A 22,903-nucleotide genomic window follows, 5' to 3' on the forward strand; every position below is an offset into this window, starting at 1 on the left:
GAAATCGGTGATAATTTTTGGAAATTATGGGCTACTACTGCCATTTTGTTTGTTGATTTTCAGCCGTAACAGTACACCTCACAAATCTCTGGCACTCAAGACTTTTGTTTGTTGGACTTTTGCCATTGAAAAGGCTTTTAAGTAATGAAAAAAAATAGTTCACCATGGCCCCTGGGTGGGTACCCAGGCCCATAAAAGTGCTTTGTTGTTGAAACAGATTCCACAGTAGGAGCTATCTTCTCCAAAGTTGATCCCTCTGTCAAAGTATTTCCCAGAAGTTATCTGCAGCCCAAGAACCCAGTATCATTTGTTGTGGGGGAAATGCAACTAGATATAAAGACAGCATTTACAACTTGGTGCTGTGACTCAGAAGGAGCCAAACACTCCATAGCTGTCTATGCTGATCACAAAAACCATGAGCACCTTCAATGTACTAGAAAATTCAACCTGTAACAGATAAAAGAGGAACTTTGCTTCAGCTGGTTCAATTTCTCTGTACTAGACATTCCAGGCCACAAGAGAGAGCATGCAGAAGCCAGAATACCCACCACCACCCTTACTCTCTCACAAGCCCCCTATCCAAACAATATCACATATAGATGATTCTTTAGTCATCAAGCTGGTCTGACAGAAAGAGGCAGAGGACCTGTATTCTCAGGCCCAGCTGTCTACTATCCAAGAGGAGTCTTTCTCTTTCCTGGCAGGAATGGGGATGACATTCAGGGGACTGTTTTGCCTGTGATGAAGGGCATATGTTCCCCTTGAGGAGGCTTAATAAGCCATCCTGAGGTGTTACCATGACAGTAAGGCTATGGGGCACACAGGGTTATTCATGACCCTCCACACTAACACATGGTAATTCCCAGGGCCCTATCTCAGGCATGTCAGCTGGTTTGTTCATTCTTGTTTAGTGAGGAGCAATAATGATGGAATTTCTCACTAAGCCGCTGCCCTCTCCAGGATATGATTCCATTTTGGGGGTTGTAGAAGCCATTATGAAAATGGTTCACTTAATCTAGTTCCCCCAAAGTACCTAAGGGAGTTCAGCTTTTTCTCAAGGAAATTTTCCTACTGCTTGGCATCCTCTCCCATGTCAGGTCATCCTGCGACCCCCAATTTGCTTTGTTGTTTTGATCTGCTCTGTTCCCTGGCATCCAGGTTAAGTTTTATCTCTTCACTACCTACCCCCACTCCCCATCTGCCATTTACTCCAAACCAGTAGCCAGTTAGAGAAGACCAAGAAACAGTACACTAGAGCAATATTTTCACCTACGTGGTTCAGTGGGAAAAGTCTTGGATTTGGAACTTGGGAGACCTGGGCTCAGGTGCCGGTCATGCAGTTTACAATCTGTGTAACCTTGGACAAATCATATGACCTCTCTGGGCCTCCCCTCATCTATGAGTGGAAGGGTGCTGGAATTGATGCCCTTTGAGGTCCTTTCATGTACTGCATCAGTGATATAAAACTCAAATACAGAGATCCCTGCTGGGTACATATTGATTTAGAAAACTAATTAACATTATGTTTTATTATATTTTTTATTTATGATGTTAAATATTTTCCCAATTACATTTTAATCTAGTTGCTGGCTACACTTGGGAGTCCTGCCTTTGACAATTCTGTTCCAGGGAAGGGAAATGGAAGAGAAAGAAATAGTCATTTATATAGGGCTTATTATGTTTCAGGGGCAGTTAAATAGCTCAGAACATAGTGTACTGGGACTAGAGTCAGGAAGACTCATCTCTCAAAGTTCAAATTTGGCCTCAGACACTCACTAGCTGTGTGACCCTGGGCAAGTCACTTAACCCTATTTGCCTGAGTTTCCTTATCTGTAAAAAACAAGCTGGAGAAGGAAATGGCAAACCACTCTAGTATCTTTGCCAAGAAAACCCCGATGGGGTCACAATGAATTAGACACAACTGAGCAACATTATGTTCCAGGTACTGTGCTGAACATTTTTTACAGATATTATCTTATTTGATCCTCACAACAACCCTGGAAGGTAGCTGCTATTATTATAATTGGGGAAACAGGCAAAGGTTAAGTAACTAGGGTTATACAACTAGTAACTGTCAGAGAGGCTGGATTTGAACTCAAGTTTTCATGACTCCAGGCCCAGTGCTCTATCCACTGAACCCCCAGCTGCCTATAGATCTAGGCTCCTACAATCTTATCATCTCTAAAGTTTCTTCAAATTCTGAACCTATGTTCTGCACATCTAAAATACCTAAAATAATCAAGCTGATAACAACAAAATCCCGTGGAAAAGCTTTGCGAGTAAAAGATCAGATTTGACAGAGTCACAACATTACTGGAATGACTTTGTAGGAAGTTAAATAGCTGGAGCAGTGAAAAAGGTTTTCATTCAGAAGGTCATTGGGTTTAGAATTGGAAGGGATTTAGAGAAACTTTAGTCCAACCTTTTAATTTACAGGTGAAGTAAAATTAAAATGGAGAATAATACCAGTAGTATATAACTCACAGGCTGTGGCAAGGTCCAAATATAATTTTCTATGTAAAGAAAACAAACTACAAACTATATGCAAACCTTAACAAACCATCTACTATAATGTAATGTCAATTACGTAGCCACTTTAGGGCAGCTAAGTGGTACAGTAGATAGACTGCCAGGCCTGGAGTCAGGAAGACTCATTTTCATAAGTTCAAATCCAGCCTCAGACACTAGCTGGGCAAGACATTTAATCCTGTTTGCTTCAATTTTTTTCAAATATAAAATGCACTGGAGAAGGAAATAGCCAACTGCTCCAGTATTTCTGCCAAGAAAACCCAAAATGGGGTCATGAAGAGTCAAACACAACTGGAAATGACTGAACAACAACAATATAGCCCCTTATCAGAAAGGAGGATGATGGAAAGTACAGTTTGTCCCAGATTTCCAGAAGGCAGGACTGAAAAATGACAAAAGTTATAATTATTCATTCTTTTCTGCCGTAATACACTAATGATACATACTGAGTTTGAAGTCTACTAAAAGCCATGGATCATTTTCAGAAGAACTTTGGTTTAGTCATTTCTCTCCTATCTTGTGATATTTATTTTTAGAACCCAAGTATAGAATTTTACATTTATCTCTTTTAAAATTCATTTTATTAGATTTGGCCTTATGTTCTATCCTGCTCTATCATCCAATGTGTTAGAGATACCTCTCAATTGTTTGTAATCCCCAAACCCACCCAAGGTGAGTGTGACACCTTTAGCTTTAAGTCATAGATAAAGAATATTAAACAGAGCAAGGGCTGAGCCTAGAGGCACTCCACTAGAGACTTCCTTCCAAGTTGATGTTAAAGCTGTCTTTGAGTCCAGCTATTCAACTAATTTAACCTACCTAACTGTATCATCATCTAATTTACTCTCATTATCTGTGATGATCAAATGTAAAATTGCATGAGAGACTTTATCATATGCTTTGCTTAAGCCTAGGTAAGTAATACTGAGATCATTCATTGTCAGTGTAATAACTGTCAAAAAAAAAGGGTTAGTCTGGCTAGCTGTCTTTTTAAAAAAATTTATTTATTTGTTTTTAGTTTTCAACATTCACTTCTACAAGATTTTGAATTCTAAATTTTCTCCCTCTCCTTCTGCTCCCCACTCCCCAAGACATGGCAAGCAGTCTTCTTGATGAAGCCGTACTAACTCTTCACTAGACACTAATTAAAAACATTCTTTTCATAATACATTCTTTAACTTCGCGAGGAGTTGAAGTCAAGGTCAGTAATCTATAATTTTCAGAATTGATCTTTTTCTAATTCTGAGATACTCTCCCGTCCTTCATGATTTTTCCCACAATGCTGACAGTGGTTCTGAAGCCATCTTGGCCACTTCTTTCAGCACTAGCATGTTGTTCATCAGGACCTGGTGACTTGAGCTCTTCTAGGGAACTTGATTACTCTCTTATAATCATCCTGCTTAACTTGATATCAAATCCCTATTATCTGGTTTGGTTTTGTTTGTTTTTTCTTTTCTAGATTGAGTAGCAACATAGTATTTTAGTGGGTAGTGAGCTGGCCTCAAAGCCAAAAAAAAACAAAACCAACAACCAAAACCTGACTCCAAGTCCCACTTCTGACATATACTGACTGTGAGGCCCTGGGCAAGTTCTCAGTGATCTCTAAAGTAGGTCTATGGCCTGCCTTCCAAGGGCCTAGGCTAATCAGGGGCTTATCTTCAACACAAACATACTCTAAGCCTCTCACGCTCCTCTCCTCCACCTCCTTTTTCCACGGTTTAATTTCCTAATTTCCCTCATTCTATACTAGGAATTGGCTACATCAGGGCAGTTCTGGAGAGGAAAGAGACCTAACCACTACCTGGACCCTCACAGCAGCAGCCATATTGGTGAAATTGAAAAAATTCCCCTACTTCTATCCCCCAGGTCACCTTGGGGCTGTGGCAGGTACATATCGGAGAATAAGTAGGCTCTGGCTCCCAGACAATGACTAGTGAGTAAGAGTCTCACTTCACTTATTTTCACTTGAGGTAGGACAGGGTGAATCATTCAGGATAATCAGGCATGGATGGGCTGCAATATGTGTCACCAACTCTATTACATTCTCTTTTCCCCCAAACTTATCCATCTCCCAATGTTCCCTATTTCTATCAGTGTCATCACCATCCTCCCAGTCACCCAGATTGTCATCTTTGGCGTCATCTCAATATCATGTTTTATTCCTCATTCTCACCCCACATATCTAATCATTTGCCAAATCTTGTTTCCACCTTCACGACGTCTTGCATCCATGTTGTCTTCACCATTTACATGGCCATCAGCCAACTTCAGGCCCTCACCATTTCTCAGCTGCTGTTGTAATAGCTATCTGATTGTTCGCCCTGTCTCAAGTCTCTATCTACCAGTCTGGATCCAGGTCCTTCAGCTCTAAATCTATCACCCTTTCCACCACACCATGCTTCACTCTTTACGTGATCGTACTATGCCTTTATATTCATCTTTAGTTAACTTATACTTACTTTCATTTTTTGTAAATTTTATGTTGGTCAGTAAGTTCCTTGTGAATCCACATTGGTCTTTTTTAGATATCTCTCCTCATTCCCCTTGTAATAGCTTTTCTATGCAAGGAGGCAAATTTAACCTGACATATATCGCTGACACTTGGTAGGATGAGATGAATGATTCAAATATGGGTCTGGAAGAGTAAAAAGAATAGGTAAAAGAGGAGGTGAGTGCAGTAGCTCTTTATCTTGAGAAGCTATATTCATATGAAGAAACCCACGAACCAAAGCAAGGAGCAGGCAGATGAAAATCACAGGAGACCAAACAGAAGAGATTCTGTCAGAGTATTTACAAACCGTCTGGACAGAAAGAGAAAATAGATGAGTTTAGGAACTAATCCTGCCTACTATACACAACATTACACTGGGACCAAAAAAAATGAAAAGCAGTTCCTGTCCTTAAGGAGTTTACATTCTACTGGATAACAAACCAGCTGACAAGTTCTGGTTGTGATATGTTGGTGACAATGGAGAGCATGATATGGTGGTGATGGACAACTTTAGAAACTCAGACATCTGTTGGGAGATCTGTCTGCCTAAATTAGAGCAGCAAGTAATTATTAGATGTACATGATTGACAATTATATCATGCACAGCTCCCTTTTCCCATTCCTCTTATAAATGAAATAATGAGGGGAACTTCATCAAAATGATGGGATATTTTAAAAGAAGTGATCACGATGCCTTAGAATTTCTGATAAAAGAAATGAAACTATCATGTGTACAAGGCCTTCATCTAGGTCTAATATTTCTTGGGTGGGGCCCTCAACTTGCCTTTCTGTCAGTGAGTCAGTCATTCATCCTTTACTTTCACTATATTACCAGTCATAGTAATACTACACAAAATCACATCAGCTTTCTTGGTTGCTATATCACAATTTAATTCATCCCCAGGTCTTTTTCACATAGACAATAGTTCAGTTCAATTCAATAGTTCAATTCAGTCCTATCTTCTCTATGGTCTATTTTTTTTTAATCCAAGTATAAAACTTTACAAGTATCCTTATTAAAGTCCTTCTAACAAGACTTGGCTCTAACCTCTTTATATGTTTTTGGATCTTAATTTTATCATCCAGTAGATTGGCTATCCCTCCTAACTTTATGCCATTCACAGATTAAAAAGCATATGAGGGGAACAACTAGGTGGCACAGTGCATATAGCATTGACCCTGAAATTAGGAGGACCTGAGTTCAAATCCAGCCTCAGACACTTGATGCTAGCTATGTGACCCTAGGCAAGTCACTTAACCCTAATTGCCTTTCCCGCCCCCCAAAAAAACATATGAGGCCATCCATATTTTGAACAGAAGAGGACAAAGGACAGTTGATCATGGGGGTACTCCACTATAATCTACCTCCATGTTAATGACATTAGCATCATCACTGATATTAATATAGTCCTTTAAAACTTACAAGTACTTTATATACATTATCTTATTTGAATTCCCCAACAGCCCTCAGTTACTTTCTTAAACATTTCTCCTACTCTGACTGAACTTTCTTCCTTTTTCAATCTTGATTACATATAGTTAGTTTAACTACACACTGCCCTGTGTTCTCAAATCCCTCACTCTCTCATTCTATATCCTCTTATCCCTTGCCAAAGGTCAGCCTTGAATTCCTCCCAGCATCTGCTTCCTCTAATCCTATTTATGCTGTCGAATGGATCACATCATAGTGCTTAATGGATACATTACAAATTCATGTTCTCCAACTTCAACTGAGCCCTCACTGAAGCAAGGCAATTCTTTTAGTCTTCCCTAATTGATTCTCATTCTCTGTCTCTATCTCTATCTCTACCTCTCTCTCTTGGCAATTGGGATTAAGTGACTTGCCCAGGGTCATACAGCTAGTAAGTGTCTGAGGCCAGATTTGAACTCAGGTCCTCCTGACTCTAGGGCTGGTGCTCTATCTACTGCGCCACCTACTTGCCCCTTGATTCTCTAACTCACTCCCCACAGAAGCTATTCCAAGAACTTCCCCCCCTTTCCTCCTCAACTCCCTTCCCTTATGCCTTCAAATATGCTGCATATCTTGCTCAACCTTAAAAAAATCTTAACTACATCCTACCATTCCCTTATCATCCTATATCTTTGCTCTTTATCAAACACCTACAAGTTTTCTGTATTTGCTGCCTCTACAATCTCTCCTCCCACTCTTCAAACCTTTGCTTCTGACCTCATCACTAAAATGCAGTCACTCTTCAAAGTTCCTAATGATCTCTTAATTATGAAATCTGATGATTTTTTTTCTCCATTCTAATCTTTCTCAAAGAACAACTGCTTTTGACACTGTTGACCACCCTATTGGATTATCTCTCCTCTTTTGGTTTTTGTGACATCATACTTTCCATATTTTCCTCCTAGTAGTCAAACCACTGTTTCTCAGTCTCTTTAACTGGCTTATTATCTATGTCATGCTCCCTAACTGTGATGGTTCCCCATGGCTTTCTCCTCGACAGTCTTTTATGTGTATCCTTTCTCTTTGTGACCACATCAGATCCTATCGGTTTAATGATCATTTCTATGCTGATGTCTCATAGATCTATATATCTAGCCATAGTTTCTCCCCCACACTTCAGTTCTACTTTACCACTTACCTACTGAGAATTTCAAACCAGATGTCCTGGAGACATCTCAAACTTAGCATGTCTGAAAAAAAGAACTCATTTTTTTCTAGCAGATCCAACCTTCTTTCAAACTTTTCTATTTCTGTTGAAAGCACTCCCATTCTTTTGGTGCTCTAGGTTCATAACCACATCATCGTCCTTAACTCCTCACTCTGATGTCAACTCACAAATGTTATTAGTTGTGGTATCTTGTCATTCTATAACTAAGGGATCTCACATCTGATCTCTTCTCTCTAATCACACAGGCATCACTTCAGTTTGGGCCTCCATTTCCTCTTGCCTAGATTATTGCTGTGGCTTCGTATTTAGTCTTCTCACCTCAAGTCTTTCCCTACTCCAGCCCCAATCCATTGCTGCCAAAGTGATTTTCTTTAAGCACAGATCTGATCATGTCACTACCCTAGTCAATCAACCCAGTGGCTTCCTAGTGCCTTTAGATAAAGTATAAATTGCTTTGTTTAGTTTTCCATGCCCCTCACAATCTGGTCTATAACTATCTTTCCAGCCTCATTCTGTATTAATTATCTTCATATGCCTTCTGATCTAGCCAAACTGGCTTTCTTTGTGTTCCTTACACATGCCACTCCCTTTTCCATATCTGTACCTCTGCACAGGCTATCCCTCATGCTGGGAATGAATTAATTCCTTATTTCTGCCTCACAAAATCCTCTTCCTTAAATATGCAGCCAAAGTATTATCTTCCACATGAGACCAAACAGCTAATGTTCTTCCTCTCTAATTACTTGTATTTAAGCTTCTTATAGTCTTTTTAAACATATATACATGTGTTCTGTGTCCTCTATTAGAAATCCAACCTCCTTGAGAGAAGGAATTGTTTCATTCTTTGTATTCCCAGGCCCTAGCACAGTGCATGGAACATAGCAAGTGCTTAGTAAATTCTTATTGATTAATTGATAGGTATTACAACTATTATCATCAATTTATAGAAGAGGAAACTGAGGTTCCAAGAAGTGACTTGCTCGTAGTCACACCGCTAATTGCGTCTGGTCATTCAAACAATTCCAAATCCAACTAACCATATTACCATCCATTTCAAATCTTCCCTATCTTGTCCAAAAGGTTATTGTTAAGAGCCTTTGCTAAATGCCTTGCTGAAACCCAGGTATATATCATCATCTACCAGTCTAGTAAGAAAGAAAAGGAAAATAAAGTAAGTTTGGCATGATCTATCTTTGATGTTTCCATAGTGACTCTTATTAACAATTTCCCCTTCTACGTAATCAATTCAGTTAAATTTGATTCACCAAACGGGTATTAAGTCCTTTCTCACAGGAGACTATATTAGGTGATGGGCAAATGTCTATCATAGTATTTCTTTAAAAGATTATTAACAGAGAGGCCTTAATCATTTCCATTTTAGGTCATGAATGTTGACTGAGAGTGGATCAAATGATTTAGTTCTAAATGTTATTATTAAACTAGGAGTCCAGAGACCTGTTTTTAGAACATCTTCTGCCATTAAGTTAATGTGTGACTGAGGGCAAATAATTTAAATGTGCTGGCCCTCAATTTCATCATTCTTAATATGGAGGTATTGGCCTATGAGATCTCTAGGGTTCTTTCTAGCTCTAAACTTCTCTAATTTTTATGACTTATGACTTAGAGCTTTAATGAAAGAGAATTCTATAAACTTTGATTCTTATTTAACAAAATGCTTAACATTAGTTCATTTTTTAAAAGACTGGTTTATAAAATTGTTTTAATATATTTCATGAGATCATGAAATCTTAATATTACCATTAAATCATTTCGATTTTCTATTTAGACCATGGAAGCAGGACTTTCAGAGGTGAAAAATGAATTACAGTCACGTGATGATCTCTTGAGAGTTATAGAGATGGAACGACTACAGTTACATAGAGAATTATTAAAAATAGGAGAGTACCAAAATTTTCGAGATAATCAAAAAAGGTATGTTCTTTAAATTCAATATTTATTTTTAGAAGGAATCATTAAACTCATAGTATTTACATGTTTCTTTGGGATTTATTTGATGCAAGAATAAAAAGTACTTCTCTTAATTTATATGCTTACAGATAATACCATATTGTCAGATTTTTAAAAAAATATATTTAATAGCTGGTTATCTAATCTTCAGTCTTTATTTTAAAAGTGTTGGCTTTAGCCACTAGATATTAGAATAATTTGTGGATACACATTTCATATGTACTTAGAAGTTGTCTCAAAGTCTTTTTTCTTTGGGATTTCATGGAAGTTGTAATATAGATTTTTTACTTTGTAGGCAGGTTGATTAAATAGTAACAATTTTTAAAAGATTTCATTCCTGCTTCCATATAATTAAGTTTTCATTTCACAAATGCTATTTTGATTTTAGCCTCCCTGTCCATCATTTTGTCATGTCATTGAAAGCTCATTAGGACAGATTTCTTTTCCCTATTTAGAATCATACGATTATGTGGGCATACCAGGTAACCACAAAGGAATTTGGACTACTAAAGATCATAAAATGTTCATACTCATGAATAACTAAGCAACTTAACTGCTTGATTGTAACATTTCCTTAATATGTTGATTCTCATTACTGCCTTTTTTCAGATTGAAAAAGTTAACTCTGGATCAAAGCTAGTCTTTTAGTAATCTAACAGTTTCATGGTGAAGTGGTATTTTTACTGAAAGTTCAAAATTAAATTATAGAGGTAGTAATTATAATATACACATACCATGAGAAAGGATAGTAAAGGTCAACCTTACTTATGGCTTTGAAACATGGACCTACTGATAAACTACATAACTTGGACAAACCCTGAGCCATCCTCAATATTAAATGGCAAGATGGGATCCATAAAAATGATGTCTTAGAATAACAATCTGCCAGTATAGAAGAAATGCCATTTAATCTTTGGAACAGGTTATATAATAGTAGTTTATTTATTAGTCAATCAACATTTATTTAGTGTCCTATATGTAGAACATGGTCCATCCAGTCCAGTATTATCTCTAACCATGGCATCAGATATATTTTTTAAATAAGAGCATGACATTGACTTCAAAATGTTAGTGATATACCCAGACATGTAGCAGGTACTTTAAAAATGCTTGTTTTGTAGCAGGTACTTAATAAATGCCCAGTCAGAAGACCGGGCTTCGGATTTTTGCTCTATTTATGTGACCTTGGACAAGTCACTTAGTCCTTTTGGGCCTCAGTTTTTTTTCTTTCTTTTTTAAATATATTTTTGTTTTATTAAGTATTTCTCAATTTCATTTACAAATTTTTATATATAAATAAGCAATTTTTTTAGGCCCTTCGGTTAAGTGACTTGCTCAGGGTCACACAGCTAGTAAGTGTTAAGTGTTTGGTCTGAGATCAGATTTGAACTCAGTTCCTCCAGACTTCAGGGCCTGTGCTCTATCCACTGCACCACCTAGCTGCCCCACAAATTTTTTAACATTTATTTTTTTTATTTGAGTTCCAAATTCTCTCCCTCCCTCTTGCCCCTTCCTCCTGCCCCTCCCCTACCCATTGAGAAATCAAATAATATGATCCTGATTATACATGTAAAGTCATGCAAAACATATTTCTGTATTAGCCATGTTGCAAAAGAAAACACACAAAAAAATCCCTCAATAAAATAAAGTGAAAACTGTATGCTTCAACCTGCACTTAGAGTTCATCAGTTCTCTCTCTCTCTGAGGGTGGAAAGCATTTTTTTTATCATGGGTCCTTTGGAATTGTCTTGGATCATTGTCTTGATCACAATAGCTAAGTCTTTCACAGCTGATCATTGTTAACAATATTGCTGTTACTGTGTACAAGGTTTTCCTGATTCTGTTCACTTCATTTTGCATCAGTTCATATAAGACTTACCAGGTTTTTCTGAAACCATCCTGCTCATCATTTCTCATAGCAGAATAGTATTCCATCACAATCATATGCTACAACTTGTTCAGCCATTCCCCAAATGATGGGCATCCTCTTAATTTCTCATCTTTGACACCACAAGAAGAGCTGCTATAAATATTTTTGTACGTATAGGTCTTTTCCCTTTCCTTTGATCTCTTTGGGATATGGACACAGTAGTGGTATTGCGAGGTCAATGCACAGTTTTATAGCCTTTTGGGCATAGTTCCAAAATGTTCTACAGAATGGCTACACCAGTTCACAACTCCACCAACAATGCATTAGTGTCCCTATTTTCCCACACCACCTCCAGCATTTGTCATTTTCCATTTTTGTTATGTTAGCCAATATGGTAGGTGTGAGGTGGTATCTCAAATTGTTTCAATTTTCATTTCTTTAATCAATAATGATTTAGACCAATTTTTCATGTGACTATTGATGGCTTTGCTTTCTTCTTCTGAAAACTGCCTGTTCATATCCTTTGACCATTTATCAATCAGGAAATGGTTCTTATTTTAACAAATTTGGCTCAATTCCCTGCATATTTGAGAAATGAGGCATTTATCAGAGAAACTTGCCATAATTTTTTTCCCCTTAGTTTCCTACTTTCCTACTAATTCTGGCTGCATTCATTTTGTTTGTCCAAAAGCTTTTTAATTTCATGTACTCAAAATCATCTATTTTATTTCCCATGGTGCTCTCTTTCTTTTGCTTTGTCATTGCAAGAGTCACACAGCTAGTAAGTGTCTGAGGTCACATTTGAATTCAGGAGGATGAAGCTTCCTGACTCCACGTACTCTATCTACTGTGACACTTTGGCCATAAGTCACTTAACCCTGTTTGCCTCAGTTTCCTCACCTGTAAAATGATCTGGGGAAGGAAATGGTAAACTACTCTACCAGTATCTTTGCCAAGAAAACCCCAAATAGGGTTATGAAGAGTCAGATACAACTGAACAACAACAACATTTGATGATTACCACTCTGTAATCTAGTTTGAAATCTGGTACTGCTCGGCTGGGCCTCAATATTCATCAACTGAAGGAGCTGAATTAGATATTCTCTAAGGTCTCAGGACCCTATGATCCTACTCTAAAACCTTCCTTTCACATCTCATCCCAATGAAGTTTTCAACAATCTACATGTGACTAGGTGAAATGCCTCATTATTGACTGTAAATCAATACGTTCATAAAAACACAGCATGTGTCTAAACATTTTACTGTTGAATGAGGTTTGTGTGTTCTAGAATTTGAATTCCTATCACATAAATGTTTCCAAAGAACTACTGAATTTACCCTACAACATAGTTACTAAATACAGCCCTTCAATGCTTCAGTGGATTGTAACCTCCCTGATGTGGGCTGCTATGAAGCAAATATAATTGTAACAGCATATCAAGTTGTTTCACTTTTATTCATTATTTGATTTTAATTTGAAGGCTTGAGCCATCCTATTCACATATCCTCAAAGAACCAGAAAGAAAAGAGAAAGAGCTATTCTCCTTGACACCTGACCAGGCAAATCAGGAAAAGGAACTGAATAAGGTATGAAAAATAATTAACTGAATTTTTGAAGGTGGGTCAAGACATCTATCTCCCTTGGATTGAAATGGAAGATACTTATTTTTACTCCTTCCTTTACTTTTCTATATTTCCCCAAATTGTAACCTAGAAAGTGTCTGGTTCTGACATTTCTTGGTGTGTCTGTTTCATATATGCAGAAAAGTAACATAGCTTATTTTTAGCAACCTAGAGAGAACACCCAGGGACATACCATAGCCCCCTTGCATAATCCATGGGACATGGACATAAAACATTCACCCAGAGGTGATGTGCTTCCGTTCAAGGGGAAGAAGCATTCTCTATTACCATTCTGGTAATTTTCACTTTTCTTTCTAGCCTCATGGTACATTACTCCCCACCCTGCACTCTGAGATCCAGCCAAACGCCCCTTTCTCAGTTCCTCTCCCAGAGCTCTGGCTCCATTTCCCTCCACACCTTTGCCTCAGAATTGCTCTCTTCTTTCAGGATACAAATGGAAAGCCTTTCCAGATCTTCTCAGTTGCTAAGGCCCTTCCTCCCTGACTACCTTGTACATATGAGATTTATGTTACTTTTGTATATATTTGAACTAGGGCATGTTGTCTTACCATTACTTCTTCCCACCCCAGTAAACTCAGGATGTGAGTAGGGACTGTCTCCTTCGTTGTACTTGTATTCCCAGTGTCCAGCAGAGTGCCTGGCACATAGCAGGCTCCTGATAAATGCTTGAGTGATTGATTGATTGATTAATTGATTGATAAAAACAGGGATGGGCTTCCCTCCATGGAATTTCTGACCTTTGGTACTAAGATTCAGGTATGATATGCCATGTTTTATGATCTCAACTGTCATTGTTAAAAAATGAACTGAAAAAACAGAATAACTTTGCTTTAGCACTTCAGAACTCGGCCTCTGCTAAAGTCACTGTCTTAGGCCTCCTCACTGATTTCTTGAAGACTATACCATTAGAGTGCAAGCTCCTTTTTCCCTCCTCAGTTACATGTAAAAACAATTTAACATTCTTTTTTTTTTCAAATTCCGAGTTCCAAATTCTCTCCCTCTCTATTGAAAAGGCAAGCAATTTTACATAGGTTATACATGTATAGTCATGCAAAACACATTTCCATGTAAGTTATGCTGTGAAAGAAAAAACAGAAAAAATCCAAGAAAAATAAAGAAAACATATGCTTCAACCTGGAGCACAAGTTCTGGCCATTTCTACTCCACTTGGGCCTTGAACTTGGTAGATGGTGTGTCTGTTATCAGAAAACCAGCCTCCCCAAAGGCAGAGAGGCGCATCATCTGGGTGGCTGTAGGGTGATGACTTTTCTGAATAGCAAAAACTGAATATGAAGAGAGGATTGAAGAGGGGTTGCGCTCTGTGTTGTGGGCCTTTCCAAGGCATACAACGAATGTCTCACATCCGTAAAGTGATGGTCTTGGACTAACCTCTTAATCCTATGGCTTAGGTCCCCAAGCCCTATTGCATCCCATGGAACAAAAACAAATAAACAAAAATGGGCGAATATCAACGCTATGCTATTGGTGGGGATCTTCAAAGAGTTATGATAAGAGAAATGTTCCAAGACTGGAGGCTGGCAAATTGTCCCAATTCTTCAAATTATAGGACTATGGGCTCAACTTGACAGACTCTCATTTTGCTTGATTAGATTTTACTTTTTTGGGTATGGGTTTAACAGGATGGCTTCTGAGATTCCCTACAAGCCAAGATTCTGTGATTCTTTGATCTCCTAAATGCTGTCTTTTATATCATTTTCTGGCAAAGGTCACTGTAGGTAATATACCACTATCCATTTCCATCAACCATATATGTCTCCATTGCCCCTTGGATCACATGCAGTTTGTTTGTTTGGAGGCAATCAGGATTTAAGTGACTTACCCAGGGTCACACAGGTAGTAAGTGTCTGAGGCTGAATCTGAATTTAGTTCCTCCTAACTCCAGGGCCAGTTGTCTATCCACTGAGCTACCTACCTGCCTCCACATACAGTTTTGATTCCTTAAAAAGTTAAATGTCAACAAATTTACTGATCTTTTAAAATGTGGCAGAATTAAATTTTTAAAATTAAATACTGCTGTTATACCCTAAAATGTCATATGGTAAAGGGTGAACTAAGCAAATTCTGGTATGGTTAACCTAACTCTTACTTTCATAGAATTAAGTAGGAAAATAAACTTGGAATAATATAAGATTCTACTGATATGGCACTATTTGTTATTGAGGCAAAGATTATAAGGTCCAAATTCCTTTACAATGTCTTGGAGAATGCTAGATAATGCAGTGGTAGGCAGGAAAGATAACAAATGAATTGTATAAAAATAGCTCTATGTTCCATGAAGTCACTAATAGTTAATTTGTATTCTCTCATAGCTGAACCAATAAAAAGCTCTCTATGTTGTGTTTTATTTCTAATCTCAATTCTCAAAATATAACTGCTCTGAGTTATTTCAATTGGAAATGAGCATTTTCAATGAGGTCTAAAGTCATTTAGAGCTCAAGTATATTAATCTTATTTAGAAAGTAATTTTGCAATAGAGGAAGTTACTTCAAGATCCCTGTGTTATGAGAATAATATAAGTAGCATGGTACTTTTTACAATAGTGCATTCCATTTTATAGCTTAAGCATTTAATTTAAAAAACAAATGTGCTTAGGTAAATCCAATCAAATTTAATATTTTTACTAGTGAAGTTAGATAGTAAAAATTAGTCCTTTACTTCCTCCACTGTTCCTTTTTACGTCTTGGATGAACAGCAAGAGCTTTTTATTCTTTTTCTTTTTCTGGGTCTTACTGATTGTTTTCTCATGTATATTATCTACTGGAGAGAGGTGTCGTTGCCCTTCATAAGCCCAAAGAGAGTAATGAAGTTCAATTAATTGATTTTTTTCCAGTTTCACCACCTTTATCACTTAGCTTCTCTTTGTGGGACCTCTACCCTCATTAAAAAAATGAGATAATATTTTTAAAGCATTTAATGCAATGCCTGGCACTATAAGCTTAATAAATGCTTGTTTTCTCTTTCCTTCTTCCCCACCCCCACCTCCCAGAAGTAAAAAACTTTTTCTTAGCTTCTTCACTCTCTCCCTTATTCTCATTGTAGTTGGGATTTTCTGAGGTTGGACCACTTAACAGATAAAAATAATGTTGGTCCAGTGATTTGAACTACGTAATCCAATAGTGTAAAACCATAGTATTGGTGAACCTCTATAGAAGTGAAAACAGATGGGCCCAGGGCTAGACTGCAAGAACCCCAGGCCTCATGTACAGAGACTATGGGCATAAAATACATGGGCTAAATGGGGTAGGGTTAGGAACAAAGTTAGTTTAGGATGAAAAATCTTTGCACAGGGGATCAACGCCTAGATAATTGGGAGTTGAGTGTATTATCACTTATAAATTAATCTTTCAATGAAGGTAGTTCTTTTAAATTAAGTATATTATTCACTTTAATATATTCTTAAATCTAGTTTATTAGAACACAGACATGAAAATCAATGTAATGCATTTAGTCACAAACACGGCACATTGTATTCTTTCTTTTCTCGAACACATCTGCTGCAGATAAGAACCAATCTTTACCAGGAAGAACAGTCGCCCAGCTCTGAGCAGGAAAGAATGAGGACTGAAATCTCTGACCTGACAGAAGAGCTTCATCAGAAGGAGATCACTATAGCAACTGTCATGAAGAAAGCTGCTCTTCTGGAAAGACAGTTAAAAATGGAGTTAGAGATAAAAGAGAAAATGTTAGCAAAACAACAGGTATGCAAAATGATAGGGTCTCTGTAGGTCATTCTCCTCCATCATAAATATTATAATTCATTATTAGCTAATAAAGACATTTAATTTTGCACTATTAATTCTAACAGTCCCACTATCATATGAGAGCTTTGTGATATAATGCCAGATGCAGTTAAAAAAAATCTTGGAACATAAAAACCACAAAGTACTAGTACAAAACAGTTGAATTAAATCCACTAATATGAAGTACTTTGCAATAAGACCTTTTTTTAACCTCCTGTATCTAACTGTGTTCAAAGATCTGCTGAGTTTGATTTCTCTATCCACTTTTTTATTAAAACTTATAACTTTTAAAATAATCCAATTAATCATTAGATTTTTCTCAAGTTGTTTTTCCCCTTTCTCCTGCTCCCATACTCCTTTAGAGTGTTTTTTGTTTTGTTTTGTTAAAAAATATTTTAAATGTGAAAATTAGTTAAGATTTATTGAATACCCAATGGATAATACAGCATGATGCCCAAGGAAAGCAGACAACTTTAAAATTCCACTATTAATATTCCACAATTAACTATTAATGTTACGGTAAATAACACTAAATGTTATTATATTGAAATCCTTTTGATCCATTATCCACCTTTCAGTTTGGAGGTCCATAATGAAAGCTCAGCTTTTTCTACTTGTTTCCCCAAATTCAGCAGCTTAAGAATCACCCTACTGTAATTGTCAAGAGTGTGAGCAAATGGAAAATAGGATGCAGTCCAAGGAAGAAACGGAGATGCTAAGAAGGGTTGTATTACTAATAGCATAGTCAATTTTCCTCAAGAATACCGTTATGTATAAACACAAATAAAACATACCACTTGGATATAGATTTTAGTGAAGCAATCCAATACTATGGAAAGCAATACAGAAGATGATATCATTGTGACATTATACAAAGAAAAAATAGACTTAAGAGAAATCCAGTAGGTAAATAGAATAGCCATTGTCCTAAAGTAGGGCTTATGAAAGAAAATAACTCAAATTAAGGGACAAAATTCTAGAAGAAAGCAAGAAGGAAATAATTACAAAAGGATCAAAGGAATAAAAGTTCAGAATTTCGTATGATAAGATTTTGCCAGAACTTGGTGAGGAACTTTGAAGATAGGAATAATGTAGTTGGTTCCAAGGACGAGAAGAGCATGAAGGTGAGAGGACTTTATTAGGTCACAGGATTAAAACAGGAAGGAACCTTAGGAGATATTGAGGCCGACCTTCTTATCTCACACCTGAGAGGGAACATGACTAGCCTTGTGTCACATTCGGACCTATGTCCTCTGATTCCAGAGTCATTGTCTTTTCCACCCTATCACTGGGCTTAGAAAAGAGAGGAGATAGAGAAAGTTTAGACAAGAAGAGTAATAGAGAAGACTCTTGTAAACATTTGGTTTTTTACTATAGAATTAATCAGGAAAAGGAGGGCAAAGTGGGAGCCAGTGAAATTCTAAAACTAGGGCACAGGGAAAATGTAACAAGAGAATCCTAATGGGTGTATTCATCTTGTTTCAGTTGTCAGATATGAGATATAAAGCTGTCAGATCTGAAAATACACATCTGAAAGGAATGATGGGAGATTTGGAGACTGGAAGATACCTGGTAATTTATTATAAATGTGCCACACTCATGGCAGTTTTCATTGTAACTATGTGTATCTGCCTATACAGAGTTATAAGTTATCAGAAAGGGTGATTAAGGTTGCAAATACTCTTGCATATTTGGATCTTAATCCCTATTCACCTCACTTTTCCCCTTTGTGCTGGAAGACTCAAGCTTTTCAGTCAAGGAGAGGAAAGAAATCTTCCTTGCCTCCATCTTCCTCATAAGACTGAGCTTATTTCTGGTTCAAGAATAGAATTACAGAGGTCTGAGTAGTAACCTGTCAGGTTTCTACAGGGGCAGCTAGGTGGCTCAGTGGATAGAGCACTGGCCCTGAAGTCAGGAGGACCTGAGTTCAAATCCAGTCTCAGACCAGACACTTGACACTTACTAGCTGTGTGACCCTGGTCAAGTCACTTAACCCCAATTGCCTTGCGAAAACAAAACCAAAAAAAAGGTTTCTACAGCAAAGATGTCAGCTCAGGATGCTTCATTTCGTTTATTGCTGCCTACTAAGGTTCTTGTTGATCTTGAAACCCAAAAAAGGAAGCCTATTTATGATGTAAAAGTGAGAAATTTTCATTTGCAATATTTTTATAATACTCAGTATTACCTAATAAGTAGCAATTGATTGTTAATTAATACCCTAAGACCCACCAATGATGTGAACCAGAAATATACATCCACTTGGAAAATGTACACTATCATCACAACAACAGCAACTAATCTTTTTTTTAAGGCAGTTGGGGTGAAGTGACTTGCCCAGGGTCACACAGCTAGTAAGTTGCAAGTGTTTGATCTGAGGTCGGATTTGAACTCAGGTTCTCCTGACTTCAGGGCCAGTGCTCTATCCAGTGCACCACCTAGCTGCCCCCAGCAGCAAACTGGCTTCTGAAAACTTGCCACCTTTGACTTCCATGATGCTCCACTTTAGCAGGACTCCACTACTCTCCAATTATTCTTCTGTCTCCTTCTTTTGGCTTCCTCCTCCTTCTGCTCCATGGGTGTTCCACCAAGACTCACTACTTTATGGGGTTGTTATGAGTATCAAAAGAGATCTCATATACATATATATATATATATATATATATATATATATATATATACACATACACACACACACATATATGTATGTATGCATGCATGCATGTATATATGTATAGGTGCATGTATGTATATATTTTTGTATGCGTATGTATTTATGTATGCATATATACGCACACATGTACATATGTCAAAGCATTTTGTGTCTGTAAAGCAAAGTAGTATCATTAAGGTTTAATTCCTGGGTCTCTGCTGATCTTTCTCTTTACTTCCTCAGAGAACAGAGATCCAGGCAGGGTTTCATTGATCACCTCTCTGTGAATGACTACCAGAGTCTATACTTCCAATATTTACCTTTCACTTAAATTCCAAATTCACATCTCCAGTTTATCAATGGGATATTCCCATTGGAAGTCCATTGCCACATTACAACATGGTCCTAGCAGAACTAATTTTCTTCCCAACCTAAACCAGCTCACCTTTCTAGCTGGAAAGAGCAATGCACTCAGAGTCAAGAGACCTGGGTTCTAACTGCATGGCCTTGGGGCAGTCACTTAACTTTTCTGGATCTCAGTTTCCTATTTTGTAAAAGAGAGATCACTGTATCTGCCCTCCACAACCATTATGGTTGTTATAAGGATCAAATGAAGTAATTTGAGTGAAAGTGCTTTGCAGACAATAAAACACTATACAGATACAAAAGAGTATTAAATTTGTGTTCTGTTCTGCATACTGCTACCAACCTAGTTCAAACCTTTAGTGTTTAATTAGGTGAATTACCACAACAGCTCCCTCCCTGGTTTTCTTTACTTATAATCTCTTTCCTTCTTGAGCCTTTCTTGTATTTGCCTACAAGGTTAACCTTTCTTAAAAATATGGCAGGTGGTTTCAGTTTTCTCTGATCAAGATCCAGTGCTGGATTCCTGTAGTCTACTACAGCAAGTCTAAACTCTCAAGGCCTCTCTCTCAAAGGAGCTTGACTGCAACCAACCCATCTAGCCTTATTTTCCTCCCACCATGAAACACAAGCCCTTTGATTAGTTCGATTGGTCTTTTGGTTGTCCTGTACATGTGCAGTATACATTCCTACTTCCATGCCTCTGCTTTTTCTGTATCCTCTCACTGTTCCCTAAATCTTAGAGGTCATGGTGAAGTGTGATCTTCTCTGTGAAATCTAGGATGTTTGCTGTCTTATCTCTTTTTTCTCTGATCTCCTCTAGGAGTTTGCACTACATAATTTAGCACTTAATTATATGCAGTCTTTTATTTATCTCTAATTAATTGTTTTACATATATCCATCTTTGTCCCCTAACGTGACTGAAAGATCAGCAAAGGTAGAGATCATGGAGACCATGTTCAATACTTCTTTTGCATCACCCCACCATGCCTATGACAGAACTTTATGATGAAATACATTTATTGATAGACTAAATTGATTGATATCACCACTATTAAGAACATATAAATAAAAAATATTAATGAAGGACGTTATCCTTGTAATTCAAGACACTAGGGGAAAAGCTATCAATTCTTGTATCCTCCTGTATCTTGAAATTTAGCATGTAATTATAATTTATGTTATAGTGTTCACTATTGCATTACTCATATTAGTTTTGTCTTTCCAATGCGATTGTAAACTGCTTGGGAAGAAAGGCTCTGTATTTTGTTTCTTTTGAATCCCTAAATGAATATGGGTGAACAGAAGTTTCAAACACTTCCTTTTCTGTGTTAAAAATAATACAATTTTATATTTAGTCCTTTGTGAAATGAATGGAATTATTAAATGAAAAGGATGAAATAATCAAACATTACCATTGGAAGTTTCAACTTCTGTAAAAATGAGAGGTTAAAAACATTTTGTAGTTATTTTAGGTCATCTAAGATGTGTGATAATTGGCCATTATTAAGGTAATAATTATGTTATATTTTTCTGGTTCTAGACAAGTGAAGTTACTGATGCTAAGGTAGGCCATTTTTATATAACTATGTATGTTAAGTAAGTTTAAAAACTATTCTGCCCAAGTATCTATAACTCTCTGCAGATTTATACTTTGGTGAGAGGAGTCAAATCTACCAGCAGTCCCATTTTTCCCATGGGGAGTGTAGCTATCGTCATCAATCAGCAATTTTATCTCATGTCTCAGAAAGATACTTAGAAAAGCAATAGAACTAGTGATGTTATATAAATTGGTTACTGTGGCTGTTATGCACAAATTTTACTCCAGGAAGGGACTATACTGGCTTTCCTTCCTCACTGTTGGCAGGCAACCCAAACAGAATCAAGTTCATAATATCAGGATCCTTTTTCTATGATTCTATAACTGTACAAAACGCTATTATCTCTTTCTTTTCATCAGTTAAGGAAGATACAGTAAAAACTCATTAATTCAGATCCTACTGAATTCACAATTTGCAGCAATTTGGGCAGAAGCTAGGTTGGTTTACCGTTGCACTAATAATAAAGAGTCTGCTAAGCAAATTGACAGTGTGGCAAGATGCCAGGGATACCAAGGGTTAAACTATTTAAGAATACAAACTGCTTTCAGAAAGCACCTTTACTTCCATTAAACACATACATTTACATGCTAATAATTGATATAAATATGCTTGTAATGCTAATTACAAATCATTCATTAGAACTAGTCCTAGACGGACGTTTGCTAGGCAGCATTTTGTCAGCAGTAAGCTGCATTTATCTTTCCTTAAAGTTTTAATTTTGTTCGGTTCACTTATTCAAAATGGTCTTCTCCCCAGTTAGTCCTAATTAATAAATGTCAAGGCCATTTTTGGCATTTCTAGAACAAAGACATTTCCTTGCTATTTTAAAGAAATCAACTAATGGACTAAAATTGTTTGGGTATCAAATAACACTTTGCATAAAAAGCTATTTTGAAGAGTTTTTATGATGATGAAATACTAAAAAATAGAGCCCATGAGCCTATAAAAGAATTCTTCAAAAATACTGGTGTGTTTATCTCTGTATATTTTCAGATGACTATAATCTAGTTTGCAAATATATATTTATTAAACAACTGGAGAACACTTCAGGGCTAAGGATAAGAAAGCTGAGTTCAGACCAATTATATTCTCAAGGAAAATGAAATAAATTTTCATGTCAACTTTACTACTTTGAGGAAACGTGGTATTGTGGAGACTACCAGATTTAGAGTTAGAGGTCCTGGATTCTATCTACCTCTGATACTTATCATTTGTGTGACCTTGTTTAACCTTTTGGGTCTCAAATTACCCATCAGTAAAATAAAGTTATTGAACCACAAGATCTCTAACGCACTTTTAAGCTCTTAGTCTATGATCTTGTCATAATAACAATGGATTTGTAATCTCAAGGATCTAGATAATCTCTCCAGTGATGCAGATCTAACC

The 22,903-nt window shown here is 37.0% G+C and overlaps 1 protein-coding gene across 11 annotated transcripts in view; it reads left to right on the plus strand.

Annotated features, from left to right (window-relative positions):
- The window catches only part of DEUP1 (deuterosome assembly protein 1), a 148,941-nt gene that overhangs the window by 84,227 nt on the left and 41,811 nt on the right, over nt 1-22,903 (plus strand). For 8 of the 11 annotated variants that reach the window (XM_021000730.2, XM_021000731.2, XM_021000725.2 and 5 more), the window contains 5 exons: nt 9,446-9,591; nt 12,979-13,084; nt 16,663-16,860; nt 18,388-18,474; nt 21,460-21,483. In XM_021000730.2, the coding sequence (XP_020856389.1) occupies nt 9,446-9,591; nt 12,979-13,084; nt 16,663-16,860; nt 18,388-18,474; nt 21,460-21,483 (561 nt within the window). The remainder of the gene's footprint in view (nt 1-9,445; nt 9,592-12,978; nt 13,085-16,662; nt 16,861-18,387; nt 18,475-21,459; nt 21,484-22,903) is intronic. The other 3 variants (XM_078147139.1, XM_021000722.2, XM_021000724.2) reach the window with 2 other exon arrangements.

The sequence above is a fragment of the Phascolarctos cinereus genome, unplaced genomic scaffold, assembly GCF_003287225.1.
Source record: "Phascolarctos cinereus isolate Bilbo 61053 unplaced genomic scaffold, phaCin_HiC Scaffold_726;HRSCAF=1367, whole genome shotgun sequence".
In the NCBI taxonomy this organism is placed as follows: Eukaryota; Metazoa; Chordata; class Mammalia; order Diprotodontia; family Phascolarctidae; genus Phascolarctos; species Phascolarctos cinereus.